Source organism: Bufo bufo, chromosome 3 (genome assembly GCF_905171765.1).
Source record: "Bufo bufo chromosome 3, aBufBuf1.1, whole genome shotgun sequence".
Lineage (NCBI taxonomy): Eukaryota > Metazoa > Chordata > Amphibia > Anura > Bufonidae > Bufo > Bufo bufo.
This window is the reverse complement of record NC_053391.1, coordinates 141,932,973-141,949,341: the sequence shown is the minus strand read 5'-3', so window position 1 is coordinate 141,949,341 and position 16,369 is coordinate 141,932,973. Positions and strand designations below refer to the sequence as shown.

At 41.1% G+C, this 16,369-nt stretch overlaps 1 protein-coding gene across 3 annotated transcripts in view; it reads left to right on the top strand.

The window, feature by feature from the left end:
• Nucleotides 1-16,369, top strand: part of CNKSR2 (connector enhancer of kinase suppressor of Ras 2) — a 422,681-nt gene that overhangs the window by 71,890 nt on the left and 334,422 nt on the right. For all 3 annotated transcript variants that reach the window (XM_040423664.1, XM_040423663.1, XM_040423662.1), the window contains exons 2-5: nt 3,577-3,740; nt 4,209-4,411; nt 9,043-9,111; nt 13,917-14,004. In XM_040423664.1, the coding sequence (XP_040279598.1) occupies nt 3,577-3,740; nt 4,209-4,411; nt 9,043-9,111; nt 13,917-14,004 (524 nt within the window). The remainder of the gene's footprint in view (nt 1-3,576; nt 3,741-4,208; nt 4,412-9,042; nt 9,112-13,916; nt 14,005-16,369) is intronic.

Genomic DNA, 16,369 nt, shown 5'->3' with positions numbered 1-16,369 from the left:
TCCACAGACACTGAATCAGTACATTGTCTATGACAAGGATGCTCAACCTGCGGCTCTCCTGCTGTTGCAAAACTACTAGTCCGAGCATGCCCTAATAGCTGTAGGCTGTCCAGTCATGCTGGGAGTTGAAGTTTTGCAACAGCTGGGGGGCCACAGGTTGGGCATCCCAGGTCTGTGGCATGCTCGGGAGCAGAGGGAATCGCAGAAACAAGTAGAAGGGTGTCTGTGGAGCTCCCAGGTGATTTGGCAACACTTTTGGAGGTTCAGATGAACTCCACTTTTGCTCTTGTAGATTAGTTAGTCTGTACTCAGTAAGTGGAATTGAGACTTCAGTATCCCATAAAGATAAGAGAAGACAGTAATGAAGAATAATTTAATTCTCACCTGCACAGTATTTTTCAGATTATGACACTATATTGATGAGTTGGTAAAACGTTCACTCTGAAAGGGTTATCTGGAATTAAGAGTATAAACAGTGCTCCTCTTGTCTAAAGGCTATGCAAGTATTTGAAAGGGAATCTTACTTATTTGAATAGGGTTGAGCTGCAATACCAGATACACCCTATGGCTAAAAGCACTTCTGAAAAGAAAGCAGACCCCTTTTTTTTGACAACCCTTATAAACAAAGTAAACTTCATTTGGTTAGGTAAACCCCTAAAAGAATTTCCAGTACCTCTGAGAAGGCTACTAGTGGTAAGGCTAAGAGTGACATCTACAACATCCTATTTAATTTTGAACATTCTGCTTTGAAATTGTATCACCTAACGAATACTCTAAATGTACAGTATATACTGTATTTTAGCCTTGCTTTGTTGTGCTGTTGCTCTGGGCTGATTTCAGCAGAAGGGACTAAGGGAGTCTGTCAGATTTTTATGACTCATCAGCACCATGGGCCATGGTTTTGAGCCGTTTCCAACATGCCCTGGTGTGGTGTCTAATATTTGTCTAATTTTACTTGCGTCATGCTCAGCAATCAATAATATGTAAAAACTACGTCAAGAAAAACTCAATGAGTAAATGTATTTGCAAAGCTTTTAAAAATTCACATTTAATTTGTGAAAATAAAAATGGTCAGGTAGGGTCTGGATGAACAAGTTTATGGATTATGAAGTAGTGACAAAAACGTATATAAAACAGACTTTTGAAAGTAGAGACCTTTTAGTCACATAGGATAGGCCATCAATGTTTGAGTGGCAGGACACTGACATCCTCTACCCCGACAGCTGTTTCATAGTAATGCTGGCTCTGGAACTAAACTGCTCTGTCTTCAATTCACTACACAGTGGACGCAGCTGTGAAGTTGCAGTCTTGGAGCTAATGTAGAATAGCTGATTGGCAGGGATGTAGGGAATTGGACCCCCTCCAATCAGACACTGGTAGCCTATCATGAGGATAGGTCATCACTTGTAAAATCCTGGGCAGCCCCTTTACAACTTAGGCCTCTTTCACATGGGCGAGATTTCCGCACGGGTGCAATGCGTGAGGCGAACGCATTGCACCCGCACTGAATCCGGACCCATTAATTTCTATGGGGCTGTGCACATGAGCGGTGATTTTCACGCATCACTTGTGCGTTGCGTGAAAATCACAGCATGCTCTATTTTGTGCGTTTTTCACGCACCGCAGGCCCCATAAAAGTGAATGGGGCTGCATGAAAATCGCAAGCATCCGCAAGCAAGTGCGGATGCGGTGCGATTTTCACGCATGGTTGCTAGGAGATGATTGGGATGGGGACCCGATCATTATTATTTTCCCTTATAACATGGTTATAAGGGAAAATAATTGCCTTCTTAATGCAGAATGCTTAGTAAAATAGGGCTAGAGGGGTTAAAAAAAAATACAAATTTTAACTCCCCTTAATCCACTTGTTCGCGCAGCCCGGCTTCTCTTCTTTCTTTCTTTGCTGTGCAGGAGGAAAAGGACCTGTGGTGACGTCACTGCGCTCATTACATGGTCCGTCACATGATCCATCATGGATCATGTGATGGACCATGTGATGAGTGCAGTGATGTCATCAAAGGTCCTTTACTCAGGTCCTGAAAAAAGAAGACAGAAGAGAAGCTGGGCTGCGCCAACAAGTGGATTAAGGTGAGTTAAAAAATATATTTTTTTTTTAACCCCTCCAGCCCTATTTTTACTAAGCATTCTGTATTCAGAATGCTATTATTTTCCCTTATAACCATATTATAAGGTAAAATATTTACATCTACACAACCTTGAACCCAAACCTGAACTTCAGTGAAGAAGTTCGGGTCTAGGTACCACATTCAGTTTTTTATCACGCGCGTGCAAAGCGCATTGCACCCGCGCGATAAAAACTAAACAACGGAACGCAATCGCAGTCAAAACTGACTGAAATGGCGTACCTACTCGCGCGAGTTTGCCACAATGCACCCGGGACGCATCCTGAGCCAAAACGTGACGCCCGTGTGAAAGAGGCCTTACATTTAAAGGCGTTTTCTCTAAGGCGTGGCATACTACTAGGGCTAAGCGTAATTGGTTGGGGTCTGCAGTGACCACACTTGATTACTAGAATAATGTGGAATTAGTGTTAAAAAATAAATAAATAAAAAAAGCCAATCAGATCCGTAGCACTTTCTGGTGTTCAAATGGTCATCCTTCAAAAAGAAAATTTGAACAGCTGCTATGCCTTGCACGGGAATGCCATTTTTCTAACACTACCACCCCTGGGGTGCTGGGGATCAAGTGCTTATTGCCAAATAATGCATGGTGGAGTGGGTTGTATGCGCACGCATAAATTGAAGCTCCTGAAGTGTATGTATATAATATACACGTGACATTTTATAATACTGGTGTCTTATGTATCAGAGGGGCTTTCAGGCCACTTCAGACAACATGCTGCTACCTCCATACCTTCTTCAGCTACGCCTCTGGTCTTATGAAGAAAATGGTGAATCAATATTTAAAGGAATGAGTGCACCAATATATCAAAGCTAGTTCTTTATGTTGACATTGAGAGATTTTAGGAATCTGAGGTAACTTACTTTGTAGGTGCTCTGCAGTAAAGAACCGCAAAGAAACTGACACAATGAGTGACAACATTAAGGGTGCATACATTATTACTAAACCACAAATATCTGATCTGGGGAGTACCCAGAGAGAAGTCCCCCAGTTATCAGCTTAATTTTGTGGAAGGCATTCAGTATGACATGGGTCATTCATACAGGTCAACCCTTTTAGTTTGTGGCCACTGTCACACCGTCGGTATTTGTAAGCCAAAACCAGGACTGGGTCCAAATCAGAAAAGAAGCGCAAATCCATTATACCTTATAGGCCTTTATAGTGGTCTATATGGGATAAATAAACTTAGAATTTGACTGTTTCAGTTGTGACTATTTTTACTTAGTATTGTACACTCTGCATTTTATGCTTTTAGAGACTATATGATTATGTATTTGGTTCTGTACAGCATTTTATGAGCTGTGATAATCCTGATGTTCACATGTTGCATTATAAAGGGACTTTACAGTTTTTTTTTAATTTATTTTGGTTTTAAATGAAATAGCTGTGATTGCATTGTCAAAAAACTTCAGCACCACAATTATCCTTCATCAGGTCTGGATGACTGTCTGCAGCAGTATATCAAAAACTTTGAGAGGGAAAAAATTGCCGGGGACCAATTACTTCGTATTACTCATCAAGAACTGGAAGAACTGGGAGTCACAAGGATTGGACACCAGGAACTCATTTTGGAAGCAGTAGATTTGTTGTGTGCATTGGTAAGTAAAAAAAAATATATTATTATATAAAGATTTTGCATAGTTGCTGGTGTAAGGGGGTGTCCAGCTGTTTAATGTTTTGTTTCTTTTAATGCTCCTCATTGTGTAAAATAACAAAATAAGTCAATGCTCACAAATTCTTTACCGATTCCCTGTCACTCCCATTCCAATGCTTTCTGATGTCCTTCTTCAGTCTCTGCTAACTGGTTCTTCTCAACATGTAGGAAATAACAGTTCTGTCTCACTGGCAGAATGGTCATTGACTGCATGTCAAGAGGAACCTGAAAACTGGGCCTGGCTGGAGAACATGAAGTGCTGTACTTGGCTATCTCCAGCAGTCCCATAGACATTAAATGGAGCGGGAGTACGACATGCTCACCCACCACTCCATTCAAATAAGGGACATGGGACCTATTGGTCTATCTTATAAAAGTTGAATTAATTATTCTCAAATGTTTTTTCTTTCAGAATTATGGACTGGAAACAGAAAATCTGAAAACTCTTTCACATAAATTAAATGCATCTGCCAAAAATCTACAAAATTTTATAACTGGGAGAAGGAGAAGTGGTCATTATGATGGGAAGAGCAGCAGAAAATTACCAAATGACTTCTTGACATCTGTTGTAGACCTTATTGGTTCAGCAAAGAGCCTCCTTGCTTGGTTGGACAGGTAGGATTTCCATAGGTTCACAAGTGTAAATATGTTTGATGAAGGCTTTAGAATAGCGTTTCTGATTGTTTCCAAGTGCCCCTATTCAAATGAAATATATGAGATCAAAGTACCCCCAAGGTCACGACTATATATATATCACAGCATGATGATATTGCCCACATCTTCTGGTAGACACGTACATGTACCACAGGTTGGGTATTGAGGTTCTAGATTGTGTGTCACCTATCTATTGATAAAGTGAGAATATTTGACTTGTAGGTAAATTGTCACCTGTATTGTTTTTGAGGTGCCCATCTTAAAAGTAGTCATTATGGTGATGACACAACTCCCAGGGCTGGATTTACCATTTGACACCTTTGTATAAAAAGAATTACAGTAAATCTCAGCATTGTCAGATTTTTATAAAATTATTAGTACAGTATCTGATGTAAGACCAAATTAAAATTCTAATATGAAATAGGTTTCTGTTATTTACATCTGGATTATTGGGTGCAGGATTAATGGACAGACCTCTGCTGCGTCTTGTAACTGTTGAAATACGAATACTCATCTGCTGCTATCCACTCTTGTCTTCTGGTCCCTATCCTGTAAACTTTTGAATGGATGGTGTCACATGCGCTGCTTCAGCCAATGACTGGCCTCAGCGGTGTTTGTATTCTCAAGTGTCATGTGACCCAGAAGTCAAACAGCAAGGTGCAGGGGTCTGTTAAAGACCCCAAAGCTGGATAATACCTTTAAAGGATTATTGCTGTTCTGCCATCTTTAATATTTGAGAAAGTAGTGTTGCTATGTAGGCTACTTTGACACAGAAGTTTTGGCTTTCCGTTTGTGAGATCCGTTCAGGGCTCTCACAAGCGGTCCAAAACGGATCAGTTTGCATTCTAATGCATTCTGAATGGAAAAGGATCCGCTCAGAATGCATCAGTTCAGTCTCCATTCCGCTCCGGAGACAGACACTAAAACGCTGCCTGCAGTGTTTTGGTGTCCGTCTGATGAAACTGAGCCAAACGGATCCGTCCTGGCACACAATGTAAGTCAATAGGGACGGATCAGTTTTCACTGACACAATCTGGAACAATAGAAAACGGGTCCGTTCTCAATTGACTTTCAATGGAGTTCGTGACGGATCCGTCTTGGCTATGTTAAAGATAATACAAACTGATCCGTTCTGAACGGATGCAGAAGGTTGTATTATCTGAACGGATCCGTACAAAACGCAAGTGTGAAAGTAGATTTATGGTAACTCAATAGGGCAGATTTAGCAGTACATTTCTGGCAATTTTCTTACCATAAATACGTTTGAAAAATATGTTGATCTTGCTGAATGTTCTGTTTATGAAGCCCTAGTGCCACTTCTGCTGACAAAATAGTGCCTGGGTTTTAAAGTCTAAGGGGAGAATTTTGGAAACCCCATGCACCAGTTTCTGGTGTCAAAAAAGGTCAGAATTTTTTGTGCAGGCTCTTTTTGCCCAAAAATAATTACTTCCTGCCACTCTAGACACTTTTGCAAAAAGTGGGTGGGGATTAGTGGAATAAGACCGGCCACAACAGCCCGAAAGACTAAATTTATTCCAGTTTCCTGGTGTAATTTATATCTGAAACCTAGGCAACTATATAACTGCCAAAGCTTTCAATTTCTGACCCATAGACATCCCAAAGATGCACCAAATTTATTACATGGCCTGCACCTTTAAATAAATATGGTGCTTCTTAACCCAGTGCACTTCTGATTTAAGACTGGCATAGCAAACGCTAGTCTTAATAAATTACCATTAAAGGAGTTCTCCAGTCTTTTTACAAAATTTTACCAAATTTTGTTGTATTTTGTTGTTGTATTCCCCCCACACACACACCAAATCTGTGGAGGGAAGCATAAGTACCTAAGTTCCTTTGGTCCACTGCTGCTTTTGGCATGTGTGTCCAGTCTCTACTAGTAAACTTTAAGCCTGCACGGGAGTCATGTGTCACTGCAGCCAATGCCTGTGACGGACCCAATTCTGCAGAGCGGGTGCAGACCTATTCATTCTCAATGGGGACAGAAAGGATGCGGACATCCGCATTTCCGGTCCGCTGCTCCGTACTTCCGGTCCGCGGCTCCCAAAAAAATAGAACATATCCTATTCTTGTCTGCAATATCGGACAAGAATAGGCATTTCTATAGGGGTGCCGGCCTGGTGTATTGCAAATCCGCAATTTGCCGATCCGCAATACACTACGGATGTGTGAATGGACCCTAAACCATCTAGATATTTTTGACTATTGCATCACTGTTCCAACTAATATACTTTGCCAGAATATGTGGAACATTTTTGCACTTTACATATGGATATAATCTGCATAACTTTGAGCAATTTACTTATTTAGCGCTAATCCTAATTTGCAGCCTATATTATAGTCTAGAGCTGCATTCACAGTAGGGCTGCAGCTATCGACTATTTTTGTACTCGAGTATTCTATCGATTTTAATCCAATGATTGAGTACTCTAATAACAAAAAACAAATTAAAAGAACGCTTTTCTTTATAAAAACTCATCAGCCCCCCGTGCCATTAGTTGCCCCCCCCCCATGCCATCAGGTTCTCCCGTGCCATTAGCTGCCCCCCCCCCAGTGCCATCAGCTACCCCCCCAGTGCCATCAGCTGTCCCCCCCATTGCCATCTGGTGCCCCCCATTGCCACCAGCTTGCCCTCAGTGTCACCAGCTTGCCCCCCAGTGCAACCATCTCCCCCTCCTAGCCATGTCCACAGCGCCAGTAAAATAAAATGCTTACCTCTCCTGTAGGAACGCCTCTCCAAAAAAAAATTTGCATCGAGGATTTTTTTGGGTCAAATTACTCTATTCAATAGAGTAATTGTTTCAGCCCTAGTTCACAGTTCTGCTGGTTGCTATTGACAACAATCTTAGCTGTGGTCATAGTATGCAGATTACTGTACAGTGAAAATTGTTATGACTACAAATAATATTATATTGCAAATAACCAGAACAAGCTTGACGCAAAGCTTGATGCATCAAGGAATGCTGGGAGATTTCAGTTCTAAACACAGTATATCCTTATGAGTGCACCTTTGGATAATAGAGTGTACATAAGAATCCCTGCTATTTTAATTCTATATGCCAACGTTAAAATTGTGTTCCAAAATGGACACCTTTAAAGGAATTTTCCAGTCGTTAAAAAATTATGTGTAGATGGTTTACATGCAGTAGAGTTAGTCTTATAGGTGGAATTCTTCTGTAAATCTTACACAGGTGACAAAGCCATGCTCGTAGTGTTTATCTCCGGCATGTGCTCTCTCCTTTCTCCCTGATATACAGGCAATCACACATCACATCCCTCTTACCTTCAATGTTCCCTGGCTCTCCTCCTTCCTCTCTGTCGGGATTGTGTTTCATATGCTGGGGAGCAAGTAAAGCAGAATCATTAAATGGATAGCAGAGCATACAGGAAATGACTGCGGCACTATGTTACACATTGTTATAGTGGGGCATGCAGTCAGCTGTATATAGAAGCCACGTCTTTGAGAGGGGAGAGGACTAATTGGAACTGTAGTCTATCACTTTGCAAAATGAAAATGTAAAATAACTGTTTCTAATCTATGGTGGCATGATCTGTGAGCATTCAGCCATATGTAAGTATTGTTGTATATTTTATAAGCCTGGAAAATGCCTTTTAACATTTTTGTTAAGGAATTTCATAAATGTCAAGTGGCAGCTGGGTCATTTTGTATTCTGTGCACAGACCCATTAGCAAAAATAGAGCTTGCTCCGACTGTCTGTATAATCTCAGGCACAGTCCATAATACAGTTCCTTGCATATTATCAGGTCACACTTTAATGTGTGAATGGGGTCCTCCAAGACTAAATGATGGGTTATTCTTAGGATTGGCCTTAAGTGTTTGATTGTTGGGAGGCCAACATCTGCTGCCCCTACCAATCATTGTGTAGTCAATTGTAGTAAAACAGCCCTGGGTGCACAGCGTCTCGCGTATTCCTTACAACTGTTGCTGGGTTACTAACTGCAATGGATGGAAGGATGGTTTAGGTCTGAATTGGTTCACTTTTGAGGTGTCTGGATGTACATAATCCATACAACACTACAGTACTGTCTAGGTACAGTAGATTGCCTGAACGTCTATACAGTGCATGTATCTCTGTAAGAACACATCTGAAAAATGGTCCAGCCAAGCTTCTGGATTGCCCCGTACATGGAGAGATCCAAAAAGTTGTAATTGGAATAATGGCATACTTGGAGAGGATTTCTGATCCAGGGCAATTCTTTTGTGCATACTAAATAAATATAGATAGGCATTTTATAATAATTTGCCTGATCGAATGTTGGCCAAATCCCATGAAGATAGCATTGTGTCATATGGTAGAGTGCTTGAAAACCCATCCAGATCTACTGTTTCTCCTATATAATTTCCATCTCTCCTATATGTAATGTGTCATTACAGGATGTGAAGAGCTTTTCTGTGCATTTCTAATGACTCCGTCTTCTATTTTTATCCAGTGATTTGTGAATCCATGTAAACATACTGCATTGCAGATGAGAGCAATATGTGTGATGTAATGATTTGTAACCTTTGTTACCAGCAATCCTTCTTGTATGTTTAAGTCCTTCTCTTGCTTTAGGTATTGTCACGCTGATCAGGATGACATCGATAACCTTAAAAAAAGATGGATAGGGCATAAACTGGATAAGTAAGTGATCCGCACAATTTTTTTTATCATTTCATTCATATTTTCTTTTGATATAAAATAAGTTATAGCAATGGCTGCGTTGGTTGCGTAGAACAGGCTACGCGTTGTGTACCCTGTATGCATGTACTATGTTACGTTAATTATGCATATTGGAATATTTCATGCATCACTTTAATGATTGAACCTATGAAATATTTATAGAGAAAAAGTTCTGCAGAAGATCAAAGTGTTTATGTAACATTAAAGCTGTGTGGGATTTCCAGTGGGATTCATGGACACCTTCACTATGGAATGCCATAGTCCACATTTTGTGTGCCTTGGTCAAGCGTTTCTTTCATGACTCCTATATAATGGAATGAGGAAAATTAGGTTAATATGATCAATCGCCATGTGATCGACTAGGAAATCGGGCTCTTTCTTGGTTCAGTGTATGTCAAATGTATCGAGTGCAAGAGGAAAATTGTTCCTAACACCGTTGATACTGAGATGGTCTGGAGGGTTGTTGGTACCTGGGGTAAAGGTTGCAAGCCCAACACCACACCCCTACATTGCTACTACAGTGACTTTCAAATTCCTATTAGGCCTGCACATTACCTAAGCTATTGTTTAATAGTAATAATGTTTAAAATTAGGGAACGTTTTACTTTAAATGGACACTGTCAGCAGTTTTGACCATGCTAAACTGCTGACAGCACCAGGTAGGCACTGAAGAGAGCAGTACAAATATGACTTTTGTGGAGCTTTTATTAGGAGTAGTGAAAATATGAAGTTTTATTCTTCCACATTCTGTTCCTTAAAGGAGTTGTTCCACGAAAAATATTCAACGGTTTTCAAGCCAGTACCTGGATCTGAATCCTTTTATTCTTATGTGGAGATGGCCGCACATGCTCAGTTTCATCCCTCAGCTGTCTTCTGAGCTGTGATAGGGAGAGCTGAGACACGCCCCCTTAGCTCCAGAAGAAGAGACACTCCCCTTGAGCTGTCGGCTTGATATAAATCTAGCAGAGCAATGAATGGGGAGATCTCTTGATCCATGTGAGGTACACAGGTGGTTCTAGCTTTGTTAGAAAGAGATTGTCATGTACTATATGATGTCTGGTTTTAATTTTTTACATTAGGCATGTGATAACCCCTTTAAGTGCTCAGGAGGTGGCGCTTCACTGTGAACTGCTTTCTGCATTGAGTTTCTTCCCTGTACTTCCCTTCTACTTTGAGTGACAGCTGTAGCGTCCAACTAGGTCTCTCTCTGGGCACAGCGTAGGGGAAGTGGGCGGCAGCGCTTCACTGTGAAGTGATTTCTGCACAGATCTATTTCACAACCACTCCCCTGTACTCTCAATGAGATCTGTAGAGGTCTTTTGGTTAGATGCTACAGCGGTCATTCAAAGCAGAGGGGAGTGTGAAGAAGCTCAATGCAGAGAGCACTTCACATGTAACTCCACCTCCATTGCACTTAAGGAGTAGGTTCTGGCAGAATAAAAGTTCATGTTCACAATAATTCTGATAATAAAAGCTCCACAATATGTATGTTTATACCACACATTCCCAGGCCCTACCTATTGCTGTCAGCAGTTATGACTATGCTAAACTGCTGACAGCACTAGGTAGGGACTAGGGAGAGCAGAACAAATATATATATTGTGAGGCTTTTATTATCAGACACCCTTTAAGAGAATGGCCATATAATGTATCTTGATAACATTCAGAGCTCCATTTTCCAATGCATAGTTTTACATTTCATGGTTTAAGCTAAATGATGAAATTCTGATGGCCTGTAGCATCTGATAGGGGGAGTTTACTATGTACAACTTAGGCTACTTTCACACTCGCGTTTGGTGCGGATCGTCATGGATCTGCACAGACGGATCCATTCAGATAATACAAACGTCTGCATCCGTTGAGAACAGATCCGTTTGTATTATCTTTAACATAACCAAGACGGATCCGTTTTCTATTGTGTCAGATTGTGTCATAGAAAACCTATCCGTCCCCATTGATTTACATTGTGTGTCAGAACGGATCTGTTTGGCTCAGTTTCGTCAGACGGACACCAAAATGCTGCAAGTGGAATGGAGACAGAACGGAGGCAAACTGACGCATTCTGAGCGGATACTTTTCCATTCAGAACGGATCCGTCCCCAATTGACTTTCAATGGTGTTCAAGACGGATCCGTCTTGGCTATGTTAAAGATAATACAAACGAATCCGTTCTGAACAGATGCAGACGGTTGTATTATCTGAACTGTCCATGACCGATCCACATAAAACGTGCGTGTGAAAGTAGCCTTGAACATTTCTAATTCTTTAAATGGGTTGTCAAAGGGCATTTATCATGTAGTCAGCATTGAAACAAGGCAGTTACTGATGTATTGTGATTGTCCCTATTGCCTCCTTTGCTGGCTTGTTTCATTTTTTTTTTTCATTATATTATACACTGCTCGTATCTAGGGGGTAATGATCATCCTGCAATCCAGCAACGGTGGCCATGCATGCACACTATAGCTTTTGCTATATTGTGCAAGCATGGCCACCGCTGCTGGATTGCAGGGTGGTCATAACCATGGAAACGAGAAGTGTATAAGATGATGGAAAACCGAATCAAGCCAGCAAAAGAAGGCAATATGGACAGGCATGGCCAACCTGCGGCTCTCCAGATGTTGCAAAACTACAACTCCCACCATGCCCTGCTGTAAGCTGCTAGCTGTAGGCAGTCTGGGCATGCTGGGAGTTGTAGTTTTGCAACAGCTGGAGAGCCTCAGGTTGGCCATCCCTGCACTAGTAAGTACCTTGCATGAACTTTGTCTATGTGATAAATGGCACTTGCTGAAGGGAGACAACCCCTTCAAGTGGCAGCTGCAATGCATTTGGAGGTCTTTATCACATAAACGGAGCTCTGTCTGCTATAAAGATTACAAAGTCAAGTCAGAATGTTGGACCTAAAAACAACATAATAGTAAAAGATGGAAATGTACTGTAAGGCCACTATAGGTAATGCTTCATTACCTATACTTCAAATAGTATAAGCCATTGAAGACCATTGTTAAACATGTTGCCCTGTTTGGATGATTGCTCTGATGTTTGTATCAAGTTTATTTGAATTATGGAATAACTTGCAGTATCTGTGCAGTGTCTGAAGCCATACGATGTATGCTATGCGTGTAGAACTTTCTAAGTGAGATCTAGTACTGTCTTTATTTTGCTCTAGTATTCATGGTAGAGTATAGTAGCATATCCTGGTACTGTAGCTAATTTATATTAACCACCAGCAGTAACTGAACTGTATTGGGAATGGGATAGGTCACAGACAACTTATTACCAGGTTTTCTGCTGGGATCACCAAGGATCTGTTCCTATCCCTTTTATTTATGAAATCCTGAAATCTGCATCTGTAAGGGAGCAATCAATGATTGTAAAAGTGAGATTTTATTCTTAAAAGGGTTAACTTATGCTGGGACCCCCACCGAGAACGGGTACCCTGTACCCCTCGGAGAGCCCCGAATAGAATGGAGTGGCAGGTCTGGCATACAAATTGCAGCTCCATTCATTTCTATGGGAGTTCTGGAGAGAGATGACTCCCATAGAGTTGAATGGAGCAGCAGTGTGCATGCCCAATCTGCCCCTCTGTTCAATTCGCGGCGCTCTGAGGGGTAAGGGGTACCCATTGTGGTGACTGCTGGAGGTTCTAGCGGTGGGATGCCCACCGATCTAATAGTTATCCCCTATCCCCGTTGCCTGTAGTCCATTGAGTTATACTGATATATTAGCCTTAACAGGTTTCTCCGAGATTTTGCTATTGTTGGCGTGTCCTCAGAATAGGTCATCAATATCAGATTGGTGGGAGTCCAACACCCAGTACCCCTTCTGATTAGCTGTTCAAGGAGACTGTGGCACTCCAGTTAGCACTATGGCCTCTTCCTAGGCCAGTGACGTCAGGCTGCCTAGGTGTAGCTCAGTTCCATTCAAGTTTTTGTACCAAGTACAACCACTATCCAGTGGATGGTGCTGTGTTTGGTAAGCTGCCCTGAGGCTTCCTCAAACATCTGATGGGGGTCTGGGGGTCTTATAGAGACATTGGTATATAGTGTGGATTTTGACTTAGCAGTAGAGTCCTCATATGTTTGTTTAATCTTCCTGGTCATCTAGAGCAGTGTTCCTCAAGTCCTATCCTCAGGGCCACCTACTAGTCATGTTTTCAAGACTTCCTTAGTATTGAGCAGGTGATATAAGCAATGTCTATCCATCAGGACTTACCACAGGTTTTCATTCTGTGAGATATTCTCAAATCATGACCGGCAGGTGGGCCCTAAGGACTAACGTTGAGGAATACTGATCTAGAGAACATTGTTTGCCAGAATACACTTTTTTTTTTTCTGTAACTTTTCTGTTCGTTCTCCTTCTCCAAGCAATGGGGATGCTTTACCTTGTCATTCTGTTTTACTGAGAAAGCTATCCGCCCTCTCATTCCTAGCAGTAATCTTCAACAGATAAACTGTTATCACCCACTCATTTTGGATGACACATCTGCTAGTGGATTCTCAGTAGTAACCTTGATTTCAGCCACCCTGACATACTCTATGTATAGTACATGCATAAACACTTATTTCTTTAAAAGAAGAAATTCACTTATTAGCAATATATAGTACATTCCATAGCAGGTCACTTCTATGGCAGTCCTGTAATTGTCACTGAAGGCTGTTTACTCATTTCACGAGAAAGTGATGAGAAATGTTTGCAGTTTAGTTGCGTGTTTTCGTTTCTGTTGCTGAAGTTTTATCACACGTGCTGAAATATCTTTTATCTTCTAGATCACCATTTGCTGCTGTGACAGATTACTCAGTTACAAGGAACAATGTAATTCAGCTATGCCTGGAATTAACAACAATCGTGCAGCAGGTTTGTATGATATAGGAATATATGAATGTATAATGGATGTTGGCTGGTGTCCATGATTTTTTATTTTTTTTTGTTTTGTGATCTTCTTGTGATAATATAATGTAAAAGAGAAATGCAACTGATTTCTTTTGTGTAGTGTCATTAGTTCTATTTTACTTCTGCTCTATGTCTACAATGCAGAACTACATTTCCCCATTATTATGTAGGAAGGATATCCCTGAATTGTTTAACCAAGCATATGTCTTTCTCTGCAGTGGGAAAACCGTGGTTTGAGGTCCTTTTGTACACCACCAAGCTTGAACCTACACATATGCATTGGGAATGGCTTAAAGAGGTTGTTTCATCTCAAGCATTGGTGGAATATTGATCGGATATGCCACTAATGTCTGATAGGTGCAAGTCTATCTCTAGAACGGAGCATGCAATGTGAAGGAGTGGACCGCACACACGCCACCACCCTCCATTTAATTTCTGTGTGACTGATAAAAATACCCAAGCACTGGCTTATCCATTTTCATCAGAAGTTAAATTTTTATGGGACGCTATTTTTGGCACTTCCATCAAAATGAATGGAGGGCGGGCACAGATGCGTGGTCCACTCTCCTTTACTTTGCAGGCTCCAATTTAGAGAGAGAGAGAGAAAGAAAGAGGGGTTGTGTCATCTCAAGCATTGGTAGCAAGTCACTAGGATATGCCATCAATGTCTGATAGCTGCGGGTCCACCTCCTAGACCTGCAGCTATCAGACATTGGTGGCATATCCTAGCAACTTGCCACCAATGGTTGAGATGACACAACCCCTTTAAAGGGGTCAGAGATGGACTGGGAATTTAAAGTAGCTCTGGAAAAAATATTAAAAGTGGCCCTGTTTTGTAGTGGAGTCAAAATTGATGTAAGGAAGGGCCAACACAAAAAGGTAGGGCCAGCAATACCATAATGTGGCACATTATACCACGCCAACAGAGCCAAATACCACAGTTCATCACAAAATACTGTCCCCAGCAGCACAAAATACATCCCCAAAAACTTCCACTGGCGGCTGTGAGGAGGTCTCAGGTGGCCCCCTGGGCATCGGCCCAATGGTAAATTTCCCTGTAAGGTCTATGGCCAAATCCGCACCTGAAAGGGGTTGTATCATCAATAGAGATTAGTGAATCGATTGTAAACTAATTGGATTCAACCAGAATTTTGTAGAATCCAAATTTTTGGTGATTCGATTCAGACGATTTTTGGGAGAGTGAGATTGTGAGTGGGAGTGAAGGGGGGAGAAAGAGTATGTGAGAGAAAAAAGGTATGATTAATAAAAATAAAAAAAGTTAAAAAGTGAGAGACGAGAGAAAAAAATATGAGTCCTAGGAGACCTCTGAGTGTCATACACAAATGTCTGACCAACTGCATCACTTTTAATTGAAGTATAATGGATTTGGGCTCGTATCAAATCAGTTAACCGATTTGGCAGAATTTTGAACAATTTGCAAATTTCTACTCATCAATAGAATGCTTATCAATATGGCCTATTGGGGCATATATAAGTTGTGCTCATAAGTTTACATACCCTTGCAGAATTTATGATTTCTTAACCATTGTTCAGAGAATATGAATGATGACACAAAAACTTTTCTGTCACTCATGTTTAGTGGTTGGCTGAAGCCATTTATTGCCGAACAACTGTGTTTACTCTTTTTAAATCGTAATCACAACACAAACTTCCCAAATGACCCTGATCAAAAGTTTACATACCCTGGTGATTTGGCCTGATAACATGCACACAACTTGACACAAAAGGGTTACAATGGCTATTAAAGGTAACTATCTTCACCTGTGATCTGTTTGCTTGTAATTAGTGGGTGTGTATAAAAAGTCAATGACTTTCTTGACTCCTGACAGACCCTTGCATCTTTCAAGGATCTGCAGGAAAATGTAGTTGAACTCTATAAAACAGGAAAGGGATATAAGAAAATATCAGAGGACTTGAGAATGCCAATCAGCAGTGTTTAAACTCTAATTAAGAAGTGGAAAAGTAGGTGTACTGTTAAAACCAAACCACGGTCAGGTAGACCAACAAAATTTTCAGCCACAACTGCCAGAAAAATTGTTCAGGATGCAAGGAAAACCCCACAAATAACTTCAGGTGAAATACAGGACTCTCTAAAAGAATGTGGTGTGGCTGTTTCAAGATACACAATAAGGAGGCACTTGAAGAAAGATGGTCTGCATGGTCGAGTTGCCAGAAGAAAGCCATTACTACGCAAATGCCAGAAAGTATCCCGCTTACAATATGCCAAACAGCACAGAGACAACCTTCTGGCACAAAGTCATTCGGAGTGATGAGACTAAAATTGAACTGTTTGGACATAACCATAAAC